At 46.9% G+C, this 21321-nt stretch overlaps 1 protein-coding gene across 2 annotated transcripts; it reads left to right on the top strand.

The window, feature by feature from the left end:
* The first annotated feature begins 1540 nt into the window (after positions 1-1540).
* Positions 1541-5000, top strand: LOC147520085 (uncharacterized). 2 transcript variants are annotated; one of them, XM_086591532.1, is made up of 7 exons: positions 1541-1947; positions 2038-2113; positions 2725-2804; positions 2944-2993; positions 3091-3175; positions 3280-3378; positions 4352-5000. In XM_086591532.1, exons 1-7 carry the CDS (start codon positions 1672-1674, stop codon positions 4655-4657), a joined length of 972 nt encoding a protein of 323 aa, XP_086447658.1. In that variant the 5' UTR covers positions 1541-1671; the 3' UTR covers positions 4658-5000. The 2 variants fall into 2 exon arrangements, with proteins under 2 accessions (XP_086447658.1, XP_086447659.1); XM_086591533.1 differs by lacking the exon at positions 4352-5000 and adding an exon at positions 3475-4210.
* Positions 5001-21321: the final 16321 nt, after the last annotated feature.

The following is a 21321-nucleotide window of genomic DNA, read 5'->3' on the forward strand; positions in this document are numbered from 1 at the left end:
GATGATTAGTCTCGGAGAGGTTTGCTCTGCAAAAAATGAAACTGTCGTCGACAAAGAGGAGGTGAGATATAGGTGTGTCACTTCGACTGATCTTTACTCCATGTGTATTTTTTTCTTTATCAACTTTGGTAAGGAGGCGTGATAGGACTTCCATGCAAATGATAAAAAGGAAAGGTGAAATAGGATCTCCTTGTCTGATGCCCCTCTCTGGCTTGAGAAAACCTGTAGGTGACCCATTAAGCTTGAGGAGAGGGACGTAGTAGGGATGCATTGGTTTACCCAATTTCTCTATTTTTCGTAGAAACCAAGAGCTTCCATAGTTTCCAGAATAAAACCCCATTCTACTCTGTCAAAAGCTTTGCTTAGGTTTAGCTTTATAGTCATACAACCCAACACGCCTTTTTTCTTCTTTAAAGTTCTGACTATCTCACAAGCAATGACAATGTTGTCAAAAATTTGTCTTCTTTTTACAAAAGCACTATGGGATGATGATATAAACTTATCGAGGAGAGGTTTAATGCGGTTTGCAAGGATTTTTGTGAAGATTCTGAGGCTAACATTGCAAAGGCTTATGGGACGGAATTGGTCATGAGTTTCCGGCAACTCACATTTGGGGATTAGGGTGATATTAGTGTGATTCATCTAAGTTAGGAGGTGGTCAGAGTTCATGAATCTTTTGATGGTATTTATAAGCTCAGGGTGGATAATATCCCAAAATTTATGGTAAAAAAGTGGAGTAAAGCCATCTGGGCCTGACGCTTTGTGAGGGTCCATGGAGAACAGAGTATTTTTGACTTCTTCGAATGTGATCTCTTTGATGAGGTCCTCGTTTTCATCATCCGTAATGACGGGATCAATGATGTCGAGCTCATTTATGTTTCTAGTAGGGTTCGAAGAGGTAAAAAGACCTTTGAAATGTTATTCAATGATAGTACTGATAGCATGTCGCTTTTCTACCCAAGTTCCATCCGTCTTTTTTAATCTGTTAATCTTGATACGGTTTCTCCTAACAGCATTTGACAGGTGAAAATACCGAGAGTTCGTGCCATCACAGTGTAGCATAGTATCCCTTGATTTGTCCCTCCATAACTTTTCTTCAAATTCGATCGCTTGGTTAAGTTCATCCAAGAGCCTACTTTTGAAGGATGGGATGGATTTTGGGTTCGACTGATTTTGGATACTTGTGGATGTACTCTCTGGAACTTTTATGCACTTCATCACCAGAAACAAACTGTTTTCTAGTTGTTAGTTTAAAATGATAAATAGCCAAAAATAGCAAACCTGCATTCAAGATTTCAAGTTGGACACAGCTCAATGATGTGGGCACTGTTGCCCAAAATGGTGTTGGGACATAGTTTGTCACCTGAGTATATGGGTCCATGTTTTTTGTTTTAAAGTTAAACAAGTATATGGTCCATGTGACCCTGTGATATATAGTATATGGGTCCAATTATGCGTTATCAGAATGGCCCAATAGTATATAAGCCCCCCCCATGACCCCATCCATGTCCACTAAAGTTTGCAAAAAATTCTGGCGTAGTACCCAAAGTACCAACCCAGAGACCCACATCCACACCCGTTGGTCCCTGTTCATCATCAAATTATCTTGTACTGAAAAAAGGTTGGGAGTTGGGCAGGTGAATTTGCAAGCGTAAAAAGGAGAGAGAACAAATGTTTGGGATTGGACGCGTTAACTTGGTTAATCCCATTATTAGAAGAGGAAGAAAGGGTAGAATCCTGTTTTTCCCCCCTGATAATATCAACAAGATAAGAAACACAACTACTACTACTACAAGAACCATCAGCAAAGAAAACAAGACCGAGCTCAGAAGTCCAGACTTAGTAGCTTTGGAATATGCGGACCTAAACCTTAAACACTCACTGGACGAAGTGCGTGGGCATGTTCGAATCAGGCAGCATGTCAACCCTCTCACCTCTTCATATTCGGTACACCTCCCAACACTGTTTTCTCTTTATTAGGTGTAATACATAATTTTGTGACTTGTGTAATTGTAGAAAATTTGTTGTTACTGGTAGGTACCATCAGAGGTACCAAATTGGAATCAAATTTTTCGAGACTCCACATTGCCACTCGTGGTCGACATTGGCTGTGGTAGGTAATTAACAATTACAATGTTCACAAAAGTATTTTGAATTTACTTATAGGGGTGTTTTGTGACTTGTAGTGTTTATCCAAGGCGGTGCAATGCACGCCCGTGTGAAGTGTTTGATGTTAGTTATTTTATTAAAGCTATGCAATGCTTCCTGGTAAAGAGTACACATTGGGTTTATCTGTTGTCACTTGAGTATATGAAGTTTCTTCAAGAAACATATGCCATGTGCCCTTGTTTGTTTGTTGAAATATCCTAAATATCAGTAATGGTTAATGAGCTCACGACCATCCAAACTGATTGATCTCATGTGTTCAAATATCGTCAATATGTTGCAAATGTATATGGAACCTGATAGGTTTAGTGGTATCTCGTTGGACAGCATAATTTCTCCATGTATATGTATGTGTGAGGAATGGTCTACCTTTAGCGTCTGTCTTGAGTGCTTGACAAAGCACATTTTTAAAGTTTTGTTCCCACGATGATATGCTTAGAACAATATGGCATCAAATCAGTGCTTTCTTGAATCCTAGTTCACTTCGTTGCACTGCTTGATTTTAGAAAGTGTAGAGTCTTGTGTTTGTCTATCTACCTGACAAAATAAAAGTTCCAGGTAGTGGCAGATTTCTCCTTTGGCATGCTAAGAACTCGCCTGAAACAAGAAATTACTTGGGACTGGAAATACGTCAGAAAGTACGGTTCTAACTGTTCCATTCTATGAGATTTAATGACTTATTTGGTTTTTTTTTTTTCAAAACGAGAGTTAAGTGTTCAACTCAGTTTCCCTGTTTAAAATTTGTTTGCTACTTCATGTGGCTGCTTTGCTGTTCAGTTGGTTGAACGTGCCCAGTTATGGGTGAAAGATCTGGCTCTTGATAACATGTAAGTTTGTTACTCATTCTCTGTCCATTTTGAGCAATGAATTGAATTTGATTAAGAGTTTTCCTTAAGTAATTATATTGTTGTTATTTGAATCCAGAGGTTTCTTATTTTATAATGCCACAGTATCATTCGAGCTACTGGTCTCGAACTACCCTGGACCTTTATTATTCGTCTCAATCTTGGTGAGTAAGTAACTGAGTAAGTCAACTTAAAGTTTTCTTTTCCAAATAGTTTGAAGTGTTAGTTCTTCTCCGAGATGACAAATCTCATTATTTCTTTCTTGCAGTGCCCTGACCCACATTTCAAGAAAAGGCATCACAAAAGAAGAGTCGTGCAAGAGCCCTTAGTAGATTCCATTTTAAAGAATTTGAGTCCAGGAGGACAGGTACACACCTATTCATTTGCTGCAATGCCTTTGTATTTAACTGGGAAGATTTCCTGGGTCCATTTGTTGCCAAATCTTATCTATTGGATTTTTTAGGTGTACCTCATGAACCTTGCAAAGCATTGCTGTTTGTGTCCCTAGCCATTGACTCTGGTCTCAATTATAACAAAATGACACTTTGAAATCAACTCCACATTGATAAGGGCTCAATGAAATCAACTCCATATGTTCTCTGTTATCAAAGCTGTAGTTGAAACTTTTTAACCTCAGAAAGTTAAATCTCAGAAAATTTGGCATGAAATTTGTACCGTAGTCATTAGAAAACTGCGCCAAGTCCCTAGTTGTTGGTAGTTTGGTACAATCATTGTTGTTCAAAAACACACAACTGGAAGTGGAAAAAGTAAATTTGATTTCAGAATAACGATGAAGTTGTTTCCTTAACCATGCTTACCTTCTACGACAAGAGGGGAAAGAAATCAAACATCAAATTGGCCAACGCTAAAAAGGTGAATACGACCATGGTCTTCTGCTTTAAGTTTGAAGGTTTTTGACTTGTTACCATGTCAACTGATTGTATGAGTAAGAAAGCGGATGTGGAAGATGGATCTGAATTCTGAAGGCACGTAAGGAAAACTGAGTTCAGGATTGTCAGCTTGGAAGTCTTTTATAAGACAAGAAAAGCCTTTCAGTCGAGTCTTGCACAAGTGCACAACCCCTTATAGTAGTTTTGCGAGAAATTGTAAAACTTAGCATTGACTTGTCAGCTACTCTGACATTTTCCATTTGTATATATGAACTCAAAACCTACTTACGTAGCAAATCCATCAAGTCAGATTAATTGTCCAACAACTTCTGTTACATGCTTTCTTTACTTCTTTACTCATTTTGGGGGTCTTATGGTGGTGAACTGGTGATTGAGGTGTCAGTAATTTTATTGCTATGTACTTATGCCATATTCTCCTGGATTGAGTAGGTCTTTCTGCAGTCAGATGTGCTTGAAGTGGCATTTGACATGAGAAATCAGTTCGATGCTCGTTTAGATATTGTTGAGCATATTGACACTGTGGACCCAAGCATTGACTGTGATGATCAAGGATGGCTCTTACGAAGTCCAGTGGGGATAAGAACAGAAAGAGAGATACATGCGGAGCTCGAAGGGGCAAGAATATATAGAAGAGTATACCAAAAAAGAGAGAAAATGTCCTGCCGTATCAAGATAGCAGAGCATGAAGTGGTGACTGTTCGGACTAGAAATTCCCAAACACAGTTAGGGTTGTGAACTTCTGATGGCTGGCTACGCACTACCCAGGTCCGAAACAAGGATCAAGTCTCAGCAGTATTGCTTTGCGTAGTTCTGAACTGATAGCAGACTCTCTTATTGGAAAGATCCGGATTCCACTCTAACCCCAAACCCCAAATCTCTAGGTGGGGCCCAAACAGTGACCCATTATAAAAATAGTGTAGTATGAAGTGGTGAGAGATGCGAAATACTCTAACAGTGAACTGCTTGTAACCTTTGTAAGTACATGCGTAAATTGCAGTTCTTATGATGCGGAATCTCTGATTTTTTCTTTTAGCCACCTGTAAATTTTTTATATAATAACACATACAGACTGTAGTTATTCATCAAGCTTCCTTAAAAAATTTGGAGAAGCCGAGGCCTTTAGATAATGCTTCTTCAATTGTCAAAAGCGCCCAGTTGGTATTCATAACAATATAGTTGGTATTTCACTGATTACTATTGTATTTGACAAGTATGTGTGATATTCTAATCGTTTTAAAATGAATCACTGTTTTTGACCTGATAAAAAAAAATGTTCATATTGAACTATTGAAGGGGTTCTTTCTAGTAGTGACACAAGATATTTCCTATTCAAATGCAGTATCTTCAATATCTGCCACTCTTAAGTTGGTCCTCAATTCCAGTACTTTATCGGAATAGACGATTATCTTAACCAATATAAGTGGTCAAATATATGCTTATATATAAAGAATAACGATACCTGTCTCGGAAAAGTATACGACCGATTATAGCGAGAGAAAAAAAACAAGGAAAAGTATACGACCGACAACCCAAAGAGATAGTGATGTAGTATTGAAAAGAAAAAAGAATTTGGAAAGCGATGTTGTATAAGAGAGTCTAATAGAGAGCTGCTAAATTGGGCTGCTAAAAGGTGCTATATAGTTTTTTTAACTTGTCCAGTTAAATTTGGCACCCCAAAATCAAAAACCAATCCAATCACGTTTTATGTTTTAAAATGCTAAATAATACGGACGGTATAGTTTTTGCTATCTGTCCATTATTTTGTAACTTGAGTTGAATTTTTGTTGGACGGATGGACGAACGACACAGTTTCTGCCGTATGTCGAAATTTAACACACAGACGGTAGAAATTATGTCGTCCGTCTTTCGAACTTATTATAACAGTTGCTAGCGAATGTTTTAACTTTTGCTGGGTTTTTGACTCATTCCAAATTTAAGACCTTTTTACTAGCTCCATTGGAATGATATTTTTGTAGTTGGGGTGCTATATTTGCCTTTAAGAGCCTATATAACTCCCATTCTCTAAAAGATTCTTTTGAGGTGCCAAACAAAAGTAAGCCAAGCGTGGCGAATCGCTTCATTTGTACTAGAAACTTACAAAGTATGAACGGACCAGTAGCTAAGACCTGATCTACAACTCTACAAGTAATAATGCTACTCAAATAGATTGGAAGGAATACCAATGGATAATTATGCTGTATTTTATTTTATTTTTATTTTTTTATAAACCTGCAAACATTTTATTAAAGCATGTAAATAGCCTCAGGGCAGTACATATAAAAGTTTTGTGGACCATAAGATCTAGCACGCTGTGCCAGATTTATAACCCACGAATTCCCTGTTACAGAAGTGGTTCTAAAAGAAAAACAAAACCCAGTCCTCCCACTTAACTTCCGTTGTATCCCTACTAATTAATACAGCCCTGTAGTCTCTATCTAAACTCCCACTTAGCTCCGATAGCATCTTGGTGGCTTGTATATCTGCTCCTTCAAAAACCGTATTGTCCAGTTGTTTTGTTCTAACTAGGTCCATTGCAAATTCAGCTGCTAGCAGATAGGCTTTGATGCAAGATAAGGCCCGAGTGTGTTCTGTAGCTGCAGCCACACAAACTAACCCCATTCCAATCCCTGATGATCACTGCAGAGACACTTGATCCTTTATATTTCATAAAAATACCACAATAATTTGCTTTAAACGAACCAAAAGGAAGGGCAAATCATTCCCCCTCACTCTTAGTTTGTTAATTATCATGTGATAAGATAGCTATAGGGCTATCCACAATAGTCCATTCAAGTCAGTTAGCTAAAGCCTTGGCAAGAACAACATCATGGTTAGGCTTCACAGACCTAAACCTGCAATTATTTCTGTGCCACCATGAATAGTACATCAATGCAAAAGCATAAGTAGAGACATTATCAGTTGATGCATCTTTATTCTTAAAGAAATGAACCAATTCTGGGTCATGAAGGCTCCACTCTCAACCCTTAGACCCAGCCATGAAGAGAACCAAAAACTTTTACTCCAGGGACACTCAAAGAAAAGATGCCCACTATCCTTCGGGAGTTCATTACAGAAGATATAGATATTTTTTATATTTATGTGGCATTCCACCAAGACATTTCCGGTTGGCAGCAGGTTATGTGCATATTTCCAGATAAATAGTTTCACCCGAGCCGGGATCCTTAGCTTCTAGATGCCCCATATATCTTTTAAATGGTGGGAGTTAGAGCTTTGACCTTGGGAGCCTTGTGTAGAAGCGATAAAATCATAGACAGACTTAATATAGAAAAGGCCATTGGGGTCCGGATTCCACAGAAGCTCATCGGAGATAGATGGTCTAGCCCTTACCCTCTTGATAGTTTCGAGAACAAGACTAGGAACCAAAGATGATAGTCTCCCACAATCCCAAAAGCCATCAGGATTAATAAAATCAGTAACAGTAAGAACCAGTTCCACTTCTTGAGGTAATAGCGTAACCAAGTCCAGAAGAATCCATGGTTTACCAATAACTGTCACCCATTGATCAGTCCAAAACTTAACTGAAATAATTACTAATTACGCTGTATTAGGTCCAGTAAATAATGCTAATCGAATGTGGGTGATTATAAAAAAAAAACAGTGAATCGCCAGAGAGCTTAGGGAAGACTGTTAGCAAGCAATGCGATTGTGAATAACATACATGACACCGTACCAAAAGAAATACATTTTGACTGGTGATTCTAAATATCAAATGAAGTTTCCGAATTACAGACTGTGTATTCAATTTATAACTTTCTATTAGATTATAGATTTATTTTATAGAACATCAGATATTCAGATATGAAGCACATTGGAAAAAAAAAAATTCGAAATTACAGATATTGTGTTTTCAAAGATAGAGAACTTTGTTCTATTTGATTTGATACCATGGTTCGTGGATATAATAAATAGGTAGTATTCATTTATTCTCATATTGTCTTGTAAAGGTGTGATGTGATATTCCCTTACAAACAGTCTCTGGGGGACTGATATGGATGGATGGGTGAGACCGAGTTCGGCTTTGAGAGCTTAACCGCCGCCACGATCTTACCGGGTTCTTGGGGTTAGAGTAGAATCAGGTCTGGCGTAGTTCATAGGAGAGGTATTTATAGAGATCGAAAGTGTATCCTAACCTCTCCGTGTAAAGGATGTCACCAACGTGGGGTGTGGATCATGGAAGCACGGAGAAATATCTACATAGGTCCATTGATGATGATGAGGAGTGGCAGCCCCGGCAGAAGCTAGCGCGGCCATGACCGATGATAATGAAATAGGATGAGTGCAAGTACACCTTCACCATGATTGCTTATGGATAGGGGGGTCCGTGGTCATCCGCCGGGCGAAGTTCGCATGATGATGTTGCGATCCGTCCCCGTGGGCGCCGATGTTGGCTCATGGATGCGACACGAGACCATAGGTCGGTGTATTAGTTCCACCATGTTAAGCGCCGTCTTCGGATAGAGAATATCACCCCTTATACCCCCCTCAAGAGGTTGTGATAACGACTGGCCGAGAGAACGGTGGCACGCTGCATTATGTGATAGGTGGGAATCCGCCACGATTAGTGTAGAACGCCTAGTGTTAACCGCTGAGCTAGTTGGTCGCGATCGTGGTGACGCGTGCAAAGACGCGGATGATCCGGCGCCAGCTTGCAAAGAAGAAAAACGGGCGATCGCTTTTTTGGGATGTGAAAAGACAAGACGCTTGTTTGGAAGTCGTGGGCGGCTAGGGCTAGGTGTAATCATAATGCCTTGGAAACCGGAGGGGCGGTTGTTCAAAAATTTTACTTGCTTGATCAAACTTCATTTGGTCGCTTCGCCCGGTAGAGAGAAATTCATTAGCGATCAATCTTCGTGTTAGTTCTCTACCATTTTGAACCCGCTTCCTTTGTTTGGTGCTAAGCTTCGCGGCTAGAGTTGTTAGGGTACTCGCTAGATACTAGTAGCTAGATTTGTTAAGCTTAGAGGAGAAAGATGTCGGATTCGATGACACTCGCTCGAACGAGGTTCGCGGAAGTTTCCCCGGTTGGGAAGATGAGGAGGAGAGACAATCGCTTGGTATGTCCGGGTGAGGGTGATGGGGATGAGGTCCGTGAGTGAGGAAGGCGATGCTCGACCGCGCCCCGGTGGTTGCCGACGCTAGCACTTCGTGACGCGTGAGAGGTCGATTCGAAGCGAAGCCGCCAGATCGTGGATAAACACGCTTTGAGGGCGTTTCCATATCTAAGGAAGAGATATGGTATAAACATGGGACGGTCCGGAGATCCACGAGCCCGAAAGCGAGGCGATTTGGTCTTTGGCGAGAGGTACGCCCCACCGCGACCACGGGTGATCGTCTGCGTGAGGGCAACCGAGGGCGATATGACGATACCATTTTCAAAGTTGGTTTTGCTAATTTTGAACCGCCAGGCAAAGCGCCGCGGCGGCAGTGGGTAACACATGGCGGTTGTTGAAGGTGTTCGACTGTTGAACGCCGCCGTGAATACCGTGATCGAAGTCGCCGATATTATTGAGCACTTCACTTTGAAGCCGATCTAGGGCATATAACTTTAGCTTGCAAACCCGAAGCTACTCACGTCGCCTCGCTCGATGGGATGAGTAACGAAGTCTTGGGATAAAAGACCGCCTGTTAGTCGGTAACTACCGCGGCGAGCTGGTTTAGTGTGGACAGAAAACGCGGTGATTTTATCGGTGGGTACCAAGACGCTTTCTTAGGTTTCACGCGATATCGACCGATCGTGATTGATCTAACATTTGTTATTTTGTCTTTTGTACGGATATCCGCCCCCGCAGAGAGAGACGAACCGAAGCATTGATCGAGAGCTTCGCCAGGCCGAATTCGGCCGAGAAAAGGCGAAAGTTGCGAGGTCGCCGGATTCTTTAAGGAGCGTGGAGGGCCCGCCGCTCGGAAGAGAAGGGAAGCTCGTAAAACAAGGGCTCGTGGTAAGGGAGCCGCCCAAGGAACGGTTATGGAGAAGCTGGGAGTGATCCGTGACCGAGAGGATAGAAACCGGGCCAGATCGGGTGAAGCGACTTCTGGGTGCCGGGCCTCCGGTCTGGATCGGGAAGCGGTCGGAGGATGCTCCTTTTGATGTGGAGGACGCCCTCCGACATTCGGAATACCGACCGCTAAGATCGCGAGGGTGGCCCTGACCGCATTGTGGTGGGTGAGGTGCGAACGGGTGGGAGGGCACTCACAACCCGAGGTCGAGGTCGAGGCCGATGTTCGACTTCAGCGGCCCTAGTTGAGGACGGCCCGGAGGTTGCCCCCGAGGAGGTCGAGGTCGCCACCCCGGGTTGTCGGAGATGCCGTGCAAGATGAAGCGGGAAGGTTGGCTCAAGAGATGCCGGTAAGGGGCCCAAGATCGGGCAAGGACGATCCGAGCGCAACCCGATGTACATTGATGAGGTAATCGGGAAGAAGCGCTTATGTGAAGAGGTCGGATCGCAGCTACAAGTCCGCACTCCATACCGCTTGTTTGTTGGAGGGATGACGCTTTGATGGTGATAGGAAGGACCTTGATGCCAAGGAGCCGGAGTCAACCGGAGGGTGGATAAGGCGATTTGTCCGGTAAGTGGTCGCGTTGTTACTATTTGTGCTATTACTTATTGTATTAATCGTTGCTTATCGCTTGTTTGTGGTACTATGTGCGAAGCCGCCGCACCGGGTTGCCGGGTATCGAAATTGAAGATACCGCCTTTGTTTGCCGAAATGGAGAAGTCGGAGGTCGAAGTCCTCGAGGCTCGAGGTCTCGATCTCCGATCGATAGCTCAAACGGAGAAGGTGGAGCCGGATACTCAAGGCAATAACCGGGTCACGCTTATCTCGGAGAGGACGCCACCGTGAACGAGGCGATCGGGTTGAGGCATGAGGTCGATGATCCAAGAAAAAGGTTGTTGCCGCTAACGCGCTCAACGAACGTTGTAAAGCTACCGCGATGGAGGAGGAGGAGGCCTATCTTGCTATCCGTCTTTGAAATAGAAGAACCGAGGCGTAGATACGGCGACTCGCCCGAGGAACCGTACCATGGACCTACAATAGACCGATGTGTCGATTCACTCGAGGTCGGTAGTGCCGGGTCCCGCGGTCGCTCTTACTCCCCCAAGGTGAGGTGGTTATGGATCGCCCTCCGTTGTTGGTGGTCCGGGTGGGACGTTAACCGAAGGAGTGGTGGCGCTCTCCGGTGATCCGAAGCCGTTCCTGTCTTTGGACGCCCCTCTTGTTGAAGGCTTCGATGATGTTATTTGAGAGGTCAATGTCCGGTTTTTTGTTTGTATCGCCGCCTCCGCCTAAAACAATAGAGCTGTTTTCCCGGGTTACCCGGCAGTTTCGCCTTTTCTTTTTACTTGTTTATGATAATCGATGTTTAGTTGGGCCGATTTCGGTAGACCCAAAATTTCGGCTTATTTCTTAACCGGAGGTCGGATCGCGGGTCTTCAATTTGCTAACCGCTTTATATTAAGGCTATATTGTTGTCCTTTTTGTCTTTCTTCCTTATGCATCTTGATGTCCGGGCTTTGATTTGTTTGCCTTTGGGTTGGTGGACTGCGGTCACTCTTGAACTGCTTTTGCGGTAGCCGGGTTTTAGCGCCCTCTAGTTAATCAAGATCGTACGGCTGCGAGCGCCCCGTGGAGCGCTGGTCACCTCCATTACAAGGCGCGGCTTGGCACGCAGCGGATATGAACGGTCCGGTGAAATATGAAATGATGGTTGCCATTGATTGGCGCTTACGCCTCGATGCCATAATGAGTTGCCTCGGGAAGAGACGCTTCACTTGCATAAATATAAACGTTCGGGAGAGCAAACGCATTTGGACTTCCCGCTGTCGCCTTTTTTTCCTCCGAACTTGCTTGCTTTCTTTGGTCATCTTCTCGTATGTTTGCTCTTTCATTTTTTGATCGTGATGTTGGATGCTATCTCTCCCTCATTGGCTTTGTTTTGTTCCTTGTGCTTTAGTTTTTCCTATGGCTCGGTGTTACCCTTTGTTGGGGAGAAGGCAATCCACGAGAGTTCTCCTCTACCGATGGAGGAAATGGAGTTTCATCCTCATGTGCACGCAGGACCGCGGGCAAGAGGGAAGGCGGTAGCGCCGCCGGGTCCAAAAGCTAAACGGCCCCGAGGTCGGGGTTTCCACCGAGGTATTGTGATCGTCGCCCACCCGGAGGACGAAGGCCCCTCGGCCGCCGAAAGGGTAGACGACTGGACCGGGGGCCACGCCGCTAGTGGGAGCTCGCGACTCTCGCGTGGGGACGGGAAGTGAGTTCTTCTACGCCGGGAAGACGGGAAGAGGCGCGGTCAAAGCGCCCCGATCGCAGCTTTCCACTCTGCACCTATAGCTTACTAGTCTCCCCGAGGGGTATCGCGGCCGATCGGGACAAAGCTGAGGTCGAGGACGAAGATATGGATACGCTCCTGGGGACCATGGACATGGCGAGCTGTTTGGTGAGTACGTTGTTTGTTAATTTTTCAGTCGTCCGCTTTGATTGATTTTCATTGTCCTTCCGTCGACTTGTAGTTTCTTGCTGGTTATGATAAGTTCAAGAGTGTCAGGCAACGCCTCGATATCGATGTTGATGCCCGAAGTCGAAAGCGGGATGTCCGCGAGCCGCCGGGTGGTCGACAAGAAAAGGTTGGAGACTATGTCGGAGAGATGTCGCATCGTTGTCGATGAAAATGCTAAACTTGTCGCGCCTATGGTCGATCCGCAAGTGGAGATCGCTGGAAGTCACCGAAAGTACGCGGGCAATGCCGCAGGTTGCCCGTAAGGCTCGAACGCCGATACCACTGCCGCCTCAGAGTGAGTACGCCTGCCGGACGGAGAAATACGGCAGCCTAAAGAAGGCGATGGGGCTCGAGAGGCCGGTACGCTGTTGTTGCTCATGAAGCCGCTGTGCATGTTCCCTCAACCGTACCGCCCCGAGGATAAACATGTGGTCGCCGCCCGCGGATGCCGATTCTCGCCTTCTCGTGAGAATTTGTTTTGTGGTTTGATAAGAACGCAGGTCTTCTTTGCCCCTACGAGGGTTAAACACTAGAGCTGCGTTTTCGGGCTTGCCCGAGCAGTTCGCTTCTTTTGAATTTGGAGAACTGGTTTCCACGAAAGTGGCAGTTCGTTAACTTTGGTTTTTGTAATTTGGTAGCCGACCTGGATTTTCTGGGTAGACCCAGCAGGTCGGTGCTTTAGAGCTGATTTCACTGGATCCGAAATGTGTGTTCCTTTTGGTGAGTACTTGATTAATGCTATATACTTTTTGGTCTGATTGTTCATGGCTTTGATTCTGTCTATGGATTTTGCTTCTGAGATGTATTCTCGTTATATGTTAAGCTGGTATGATAATGCGCAGGAACGCGACATGTAAGTGTTTGATCTTTTTGGACGAAAGGGGACCATGCCCCTGCGAGTTCGTGGGTCATGTTGCTCACTGGGAGCGTTCTTCTTTGGTTAACCCTAGGAGTATCGGTCCTCGTCTAGCGAGGATCAAAGAGGCTATGAGCCCAGAAGCTCCCGGAGAACGCCCCGCCAGATGAGAGTTTGTTTTAGCCCGCCGAGGGAATGCACTAATGCTCCTCGGAGAGCGTTCTCGCTTTAGTTGATCCTAGAAGTATAGGTCCCCAACTTAGCTTAGACTCGAGAGGCGATAAGTAGGTCCTGAAGCCCTCGAGAGCCGCCCCGCCGCATGATGAGAGTTGTTTAGCCCCCGAGGGCGCTCGCCTCCCCGAAGGAGAGCCGCTCGTCCCAAGATGAGAGAGAGCGGTGTCTAGCCCCCCGAGGGCGTTTCGCCTCGAGGGCGTTCCCGAGCCGCTCGCGAGCTGATCCTAGAAGTATAGGTCCTCAACTTAGCGGGACTCGGAGAGGCGATAAGCCCCAGAAGCTCCCCGAGAGCGCCCCGCCGCGATGAGAGGTTTAGCCCCCGAGGGGTTTCGCCCCCGAGCCGCTACGCCTCGATGAGAGCGTGTCTAGCCCCTCGGTATTTCGCCTCCTCGGAGCGTTCGCCGAAGCTGATCCTAGAAGTATAGGTCCTCAACTTAGCGGAGAGGCGATAAGCCCCCGATAAGCTCCCGAGAAGCCCCGCCGCGAGCGTTTAGCGATGAAGCGTGTTTAGCCCCCGCCGAGTTGATCCTAGAAGGAGTCCTCAACGCTCGCCGATGAGAGAAGCCGTCTAGCCCCCCGGGGTTATGTTTAGCCCCCGAGCGTTCTCGCCGAGCCGATCCTGATCCTAGAAGTATAGGTCCTCAACTTAGCGAGACTTCGAGAGGCGATAAGCCCAGAAGCTCCCCGAGAGCGCCCCGCCGCATGAGAGCGTGTTTAGCCTCGAGAGATGGTGGCCCTCGGTGAGCGCGGTTTCCCCGAGTTGATCCTAGAAGTATAGGTCCTCAACTTAGAGACTCGGAGAGGCGATAAGCCTGTAAGCTCCTCGATGAGCGCCCCGCCGCATGAGAGCCGGTTTCGTTATGGAGCTTGCCGCGGTGAGAGGTATGGTTTGGAGATGTGAGTAGATCCGCCATTTATGATAACAATCTTGAGGTTTCTTTCATATGAACTTTGTAGTGTTCGGGAACAGGAATTACAATGCGTAATACAACTATTGGTAAAATTGCTTTAGCAAGTATGTGTTCCATGGTCGCGGGCAACAACTTTCCTTCGGGTTTTAATCCAATACGCCGCTAACGACGCCTTCCACTATGTGCGGCCTTCCCACGTTGGTGCTAGCTTAGCGCCATCTTGAGTTTTTTTCAAAACGAGATCCCCCCGGTTGAAAAGACCGCGGATGTACTCGCTTGTCAGAAGATCTCGAGGACTGGGCTGGTAGGTCGCCACCCCCGATGGTCGCTAGGTCGCCGCTCCTCGAGGAGGTCGATCTCTCGAGCTAGAACCGAAGTCATTAAGGCCCGATTCGACAAGTTCAGATCGGGTTGTCGGATTGTCACCGTGGGGATGACGGCTTCGCGCCATAGCAAAGTGGAAAATGGTGACTCACCGGGTGCTTGAGCGAAGCCAGAGAAGGCGATGAGCCCATAGTATGTTCTCCAAACCGATTTGGCCAATCGGGCTCTTGTTCTTTTCAATTTTCTTCTTCAAATTCTCCGAACGGCTTTGTTGCCGGCCTCGCTTTGTCCATTGCTTTGAGCGCATCGCGGGTGTAGAGAATGCATGAACGATCTTCCATTTGGCCGTAAACTCTTTGATCGCTTTTCCCTTTGAACGAGTTATTGTCCATCACCGCTGTATGTGGTAAGCCAAACCGGTGATGATATGAGTCCAAATGAAATTTCGACGACATGTGATTCTTTGACGGTGCTAATGGAATTGCTTCAACCCACTTAGTGAAGTAGTCTGCGGGCAACAAGGACGGCCGAAGAAGCCGGTGCTTTTCCTCGGGGACTAATGGTCCCATAATGTCCATGCCCCACATGTGGAACGCGCTGGCGGCTCGCGATGTTAATCAATTCGCGAAATGGGTCAGATGATGTTGTGGACCAAATGTTTGGCATTTGACACACTTCGGGACATACGCTTTAGCATCAATCTGCATAATGAGGCCGTAAGTACTTTCGGGATCGCTTTGTGGGCTAATGATCGACCTCCAAAGATGGTTGCCGACTCTCCTTCGCGGAATTTCAAAGAAAAATTAGTCGGCCTTGCTCGATCGATACATCTCGATGAGGTCCCCGATTTGGATTTTGGAATAATCCGCCGCTCACCAAACAATAGCTACATGCTTGGTGTGGAACCTTCTTGGCTTTGGTGCGCCATATCCGGGAGTGTGCCGCATCGATGTACCGTGATAATAGGTCGCGATCCGTGTTTGGCTCGGCCCGATCTTCGAGAGAGGGAACAGTCGCTAATTGTCAAGACTTGGTCCGCTTTGGTAAGCCGGTCGATCGACTACTTCGATAATCAATTGTCTAGGGACACAGCTTTGGTGTCCGAGTGGCTAGATATGTAAAGTTATTGGCGCGGACGGTTCGCCACGCGAAAAAAATGGTGTATCGTCGCCGCTAAATGACGGAAGCAAATCGTTAACAACTTGAAGGTATTTAGAGAGGTTACCTTCACCGGTAGTGTATTTTTGCAACCCGGGCGAATCCACCTACCATGAAGTCACTAAAGATTTGATCTCCTTTACTCCGAAATGGATCGCCAGACGATTCCCATTATTAGTGCTTCAGATCGCTTCGTTGTTGACGCCATAAGTCTATACTTAACCTTCTTCTACCATAGCTCCCTCGGGGGAGACTAAAACGATTCCCATGCCACGCCTTCCGTGGTTGCCGGAACCATCGACGAGAGAGAGACCGTGATCGCTTTGCATGCTCGCTTTGCGCGACTCGCTTCAAATTCTCCCAATTAGGGTCGCCGACCGAAATCTGCTAGGAAGTCCGCGAACGACCGACCCTTTCGCGATATGCGGGACGAAGTCCATGTGGTGCTCGCTTCAGCCTCTTCGCCCATATTGCCATCCTAGTAGTCTTGTTTTCTTTGTGAAGAATCCTCTTCAAAGCGGAGATCGGTAAGTACTTTGATTGGATGAGCCCCGAAATACGGTCTGAATTTTCTTGCCGAAAGTATAACAAAGCAAGGACCGCTTCTTTCTATGTAAGAGTAGTTCTTTCTCACTGGATGAGTGTCTTGCTTGTGAAGTAGATCGGCTTTTCTGAATTGTGCTCGCCCTGAATAGGACCGAACTGATGGCTAAATCGATACCGCCGATAGAGCCCCAAAGTTTCTCCGTCATTGGTTTGGCTAGACGGAGGTGTTGTGGAGGTACTCCTTGGCGGTGGCTTAATGCTTGGTGGCATTGATCGCTCCATGAGAATTGCTCGCCTTTTTCTTTAGTATCTCAGAGGAACGGTCGGCACTTATCGGATGCTCTTGATATGAACCGGTTGAGTGCCGCCACCATGCCCAACAACTTCAGATCCGCTTTTTTTTCATGGTCGGGCATGTCTAAGAACGCCCGAATTTGATCCGATTTGCTTCGATACCTCGCCATGGAGACCCGATATCCGGAGAAATTTTCCGGAGGACGCCAAAAAGACACTTTCTCCGGTTCGCCTTCATTCCGTTCGTCAGAATCCGGAGAACGCTTTGCTCGAGGCGAGTAAGGTGGTCGCCGCTTTTTTTGCTTTTGACAACCATATCGCCGATGTAGACCTCCATGGTGTCCCCTAACATGTCCCGAACATGTTAGTTACTAGTCACGATAGGTCGCCCCCCGCTCTTTAGTCCGAACGGAGAACGTTGTAACAATAAATTCCTTTGCTCGCTGATGAACGATGTCTTTCCTCGATCTTCTTCAGCTTAGTGGTATCCGATTGTACCACTATACGCGGCCCATGAATGATAGCAGCTCTCGCGTCCACAAGTTTGGTCGACTAGTTGGTCGATTCTCGGCGGGGAAGTCCGCCTTTTGAGTTTCTTGATTGACGTTGGTGAAGTCGACGACAGCGGATCGGACTGTACCATTCTTCTTTGAACGCCACTATGTTTTGCGAATCCACTCGGGTAGTCAACCTTGGCGGATGAACCCTACTTTGTTCGAGCTTATCAACCTCATCGCTGATCGCTTTTTGAAAGCCGTAGAGACAATCTTCTAGGTCGCCGCCGAACCGGTTTGGCACCGTGGTTGACGCTTAACGGTGGCATGCAACACTAGGGTCTATACCGTGCACATCGATATACCACCGTTTAACACATCTTTATTCATGGACGAAAATTTTACAAGTTGAGCCTTAAGTGTGGGGTCAAGGTTGGCAGTTCCCACATAGACGAAGTTTAGGGTCGCCTTCGGTTCCCGTGTTCACTTGTCGCTTGTCTTGAGTCGGTGCTTGGTCTTGTGCGTTTTTGAGCCGTTCTCGGAGGATTACTCTTTGCGCACTGGTGTTGGTTCGCCGGCCGGGCCGGAGTAGCCGGAGGAACCGGAACGCCCACCGTGGTCACGACAAATGTGGTCGGTAATCGCTGTTTGTTGCGGACAACAAGAACCGGGTAGTTCCCCGCCATTCTTCCGGGTCGAGGGGAGGTGGTGGTGGTATCAATGGAGACTTTGCTTGTTCGCGGATGCTTTCCAATGGGGCGACCTCCGTGATTTGTAACCGCTGGTACGCCGCCGCTTTGGTAGTGGTCGAGATCGGGTCGCGAGTGGAAACTCTTGTCGAGCCCCCATCGCTCGTTTTTTGTCGCGCTTAGCTCTCACCTCACCACTAAATCTTTGGCCATCAGATAGCCGGGTAGGTTCGTTCGACGATGGAGATGGGAGGTTCCGCGGGTCTTGTTTGTCGCGATGATCCGGGTTACAATGATGGGCCTCGAAATGGGTTGCTTCGGTTCCATCATTCCCTTGGGCCCGTGAAAACGGATGACTTGGTGCAACGCGGACGGTGGACGGCCTGCAGATCCGATGTATCCACCGCCGCCCTAGAATGGCGCCAGAGGGACGACTTGGTATCTAGGGACGTCAAGCGTGTTGAAGCCGACTTTGTCTTCCCGGAACCCACCGACCGGGAGTATGATGTCGCTTATTGGATCGGCTCCGGAGCCGTTGAATCCGAAGAGGGGTGCGATGGGGTCTATGAAGACCGACTTTGGTAAGTTCATCTCTTGATCGTGGTGGTAGAACAAAATATCACAAGAGCTACCGGGATCGATCAAAAACCGCTTTGACGGTCCGGGCCAATCGATTTTGACGCGGACCACGAGAAAGGTTGTTATGCGGGAGGCGCACCTTTGTTGAGGTCGGCCCTCGAGAAGAAGGTGATGTCTCCCCGCTCTACTTGAAGCCGCATGGCGCTGGTGCGGTTTTGTGAAGAGAAGTTGTACACTTCATGGAGGGCACCGACGACGCTTCTTTTTTCGCTGAACTCGGAGACGAATCGCCCTTGTAGTGTGATCATGTGGATGGTTTCGCCGCATCGCTCTCCTCTTGATGGTTGGCGGCGATCTTGACGGACGCGTTCTCGAACGCCCTCGGCCGTGGGGCGGTTTTGAGGCCTCTAACGCCCCGGGGTGGGGACTCCGCTCAGATTCGGGCGGGCCATCGGTTTGTGGCGCAGTCGCCGTCCGTATATTGGTGTATCGCTTTGATGTGCCCAGCCTTTCACCGTGATCCCGCGAATAATGTTTGAGCCCCCAAAGATACGCCGGTCTCGCGGGCAATTGGCGCCGTGAAAAGCGCAGTAGGGCTGGTCCGGGCGACCGTTGGTCGCCTTTTTATCTCCGGTCGGTAGAATGCGTACGCTTGATCTTTCTAGTATGTAACTAGGAGATCCGTGAGCACGGCTAATTCTCGATCATTTCTTGGTTTGGGTCCGAGGGTTGCCCTTGTTGTCGGGGGGTCGCTTCCTAGAGGATGATGCTACTCGTAAACCTCTCCCTCTTCTCGCTTTCTTCTTCTTCTTCTCGTTTCGCTTTTAGCAAAGCCTCTTGCAACTTGATGTATTTATCCACTCGAAGCGCATACCGCCAACGCTTCGGTTGGTCTTTTTCAAGAGCGACCGGTTAGGTCGGTGTCATGGCGCGGCAGCGGTTGCGGAAAGCCATCGCGCAAATGATTCCCTTGAGGCCGCTTCCATGTCCAAGAGTTCGCTTTTGAACCGCTTTTAAGAAGGAGTCAGAGGTTTCTTCCTTGCCCAGAGCGAAATGGAAGAGTGAATCGAGATCACCCTTTGCATGTCAGGTACGCATCGCTCGCAAAACGTGTCGGTAAGTCGCTCAAAGCTTCTTATGGAGTCCGCTCGAGGGAGAAAACCAATCGAGTGGGCCGCCCTTTAAGCTTGCCGGAAAGAGCCCGTGATCGGAGATGGTCAACTCGGCGCTACCGTAGAGTGCAAGGCTTTGAGCATATCGGGCTATATCGGCCCGGGCATGTGCTAATCGCCATACGATGGGAACCGTGGTCGACAAAGTCCGAGGGGAGACCTCAGGAAGTACTTCGGCAAAGAAATGGAGATGCACGATAGGTTTTCAAAGATTTTTGCACTATCCGGGTGGAATCTTTCTTGACCGCGATTCTTGTCGAGCCTTTGGTTTAGCTCGGTGATCCGCTGACCGACGCTGATGACGCCGTCTTCGGCGGCATGCCGCCTAGTGGGCTCGCGGTATCAACTTGTGCACGAATGTGACGTTTTCTTTGCCCGAAGTTGGGCAATTTGTTCATTCATTGTTCCTAGTCGGTCCGCCAAAGTGTGGAATTGAGCTTCGAGGCTTGCCATGCTTCGTGGGCTTGAGAATCTTTTGTTTTGATTTTTGGCTACCGATTGTAAAAGTGGTTTGGTTTCTCAAGTAATCGGAGACCACGACGGCGCCAATGTAAAGGTGTGATGTGATATTCCCTTTACAAACACCGGGACCGATATGGATGGATGGGTGAGACCGAAGTTCGGCTTTGAGAGCTTAACCGCCTACGATCTTACTCGGGTTCTTGGGGTCGAGTAGAATCAGTCCGGGCGTAGTTCATAGGAGAGGTATTTATAGAGATCGAAAGTGTATCCTAACCCTCCACGTAAAGGATGTCACCAACGGGGTGTGGATCATGGAAGCACGCGGAGAAATATCTACATGGGTCCGCTGCGGATGATGAGGAGTGGCAACCGGGCGAAGTAGTAGCCATGTCGCGTGACCTGGATCCGACAAATGATGAGTGCAAGTACACCTTCACCATGATTGCTTATGGATAGGGGTCTGTGGTCATCGCCCTGGCGAAGTTCGCATGATGTTGCGACCGTCCCCGTGGCGATGTTGGCTCATGGATGCGACCTGAGACCATAGGTCGGTGTATTAGTTCCACCATGTTAAGCGCGTGCTGGATAGAGAATATCACTCCCCTACATGTCTGATGTGGTTCAGTTAAGCTTGGTCAATCGATATTCACAAAAATACAGTTTTTGGCTTTTTTTTGACAATAACGAATGTCAAGTAGATTTTTGAGAGAGCTTATCTAAATTCTAAAGACAAAAAAAAAATCTAAAAAAAGTGTAAAGACTAAAATCTAAATTCTAAGGAGCTTTTGCTTTGTGCCTTTAGTGGTGCCTATAAAGGGTCAGAACTCAAATCATGGATCCTGAATATAAGATGCAGACTAAGCCCATTGCGACGAGTGGGCCACCAAAACATCTAAGAGGTACAGCACGCGGATGACAACATTATCCTCTCTTGTTTCTTTAAAAAAAAAACGAGAATAAATCAGAGCATATGCGAACCTCGTGATTCCCCACTAACCCTAACCCGACTCAAACACTTAACTACAGTTCAACCACGTCACCGCTTCACAAACAGAAACCCTACCTAAACCACATCTTCACCCAACACGTGTAATATCCAACGCCTCAAAACCCACCGAGATAACCAACACACTGCTTCACCCTTATATAAACAACTCCA

This window comes from Coptis chinensis, chromosome 2 (assembly GCF_015680905.1).
Source record: "Coptis chinensis isolate HL-2020 chromosome 2, ASM1568090v1, whole genome shotgun sequence".
NCBI classification, from domain to species: domain Eukaryota; kingdom Viridiplantae; phylum Streptophyta; class Magnoliopsida; order Ranunculales; family Ranunculaceae; genus Coptis; species Coptis chinensis.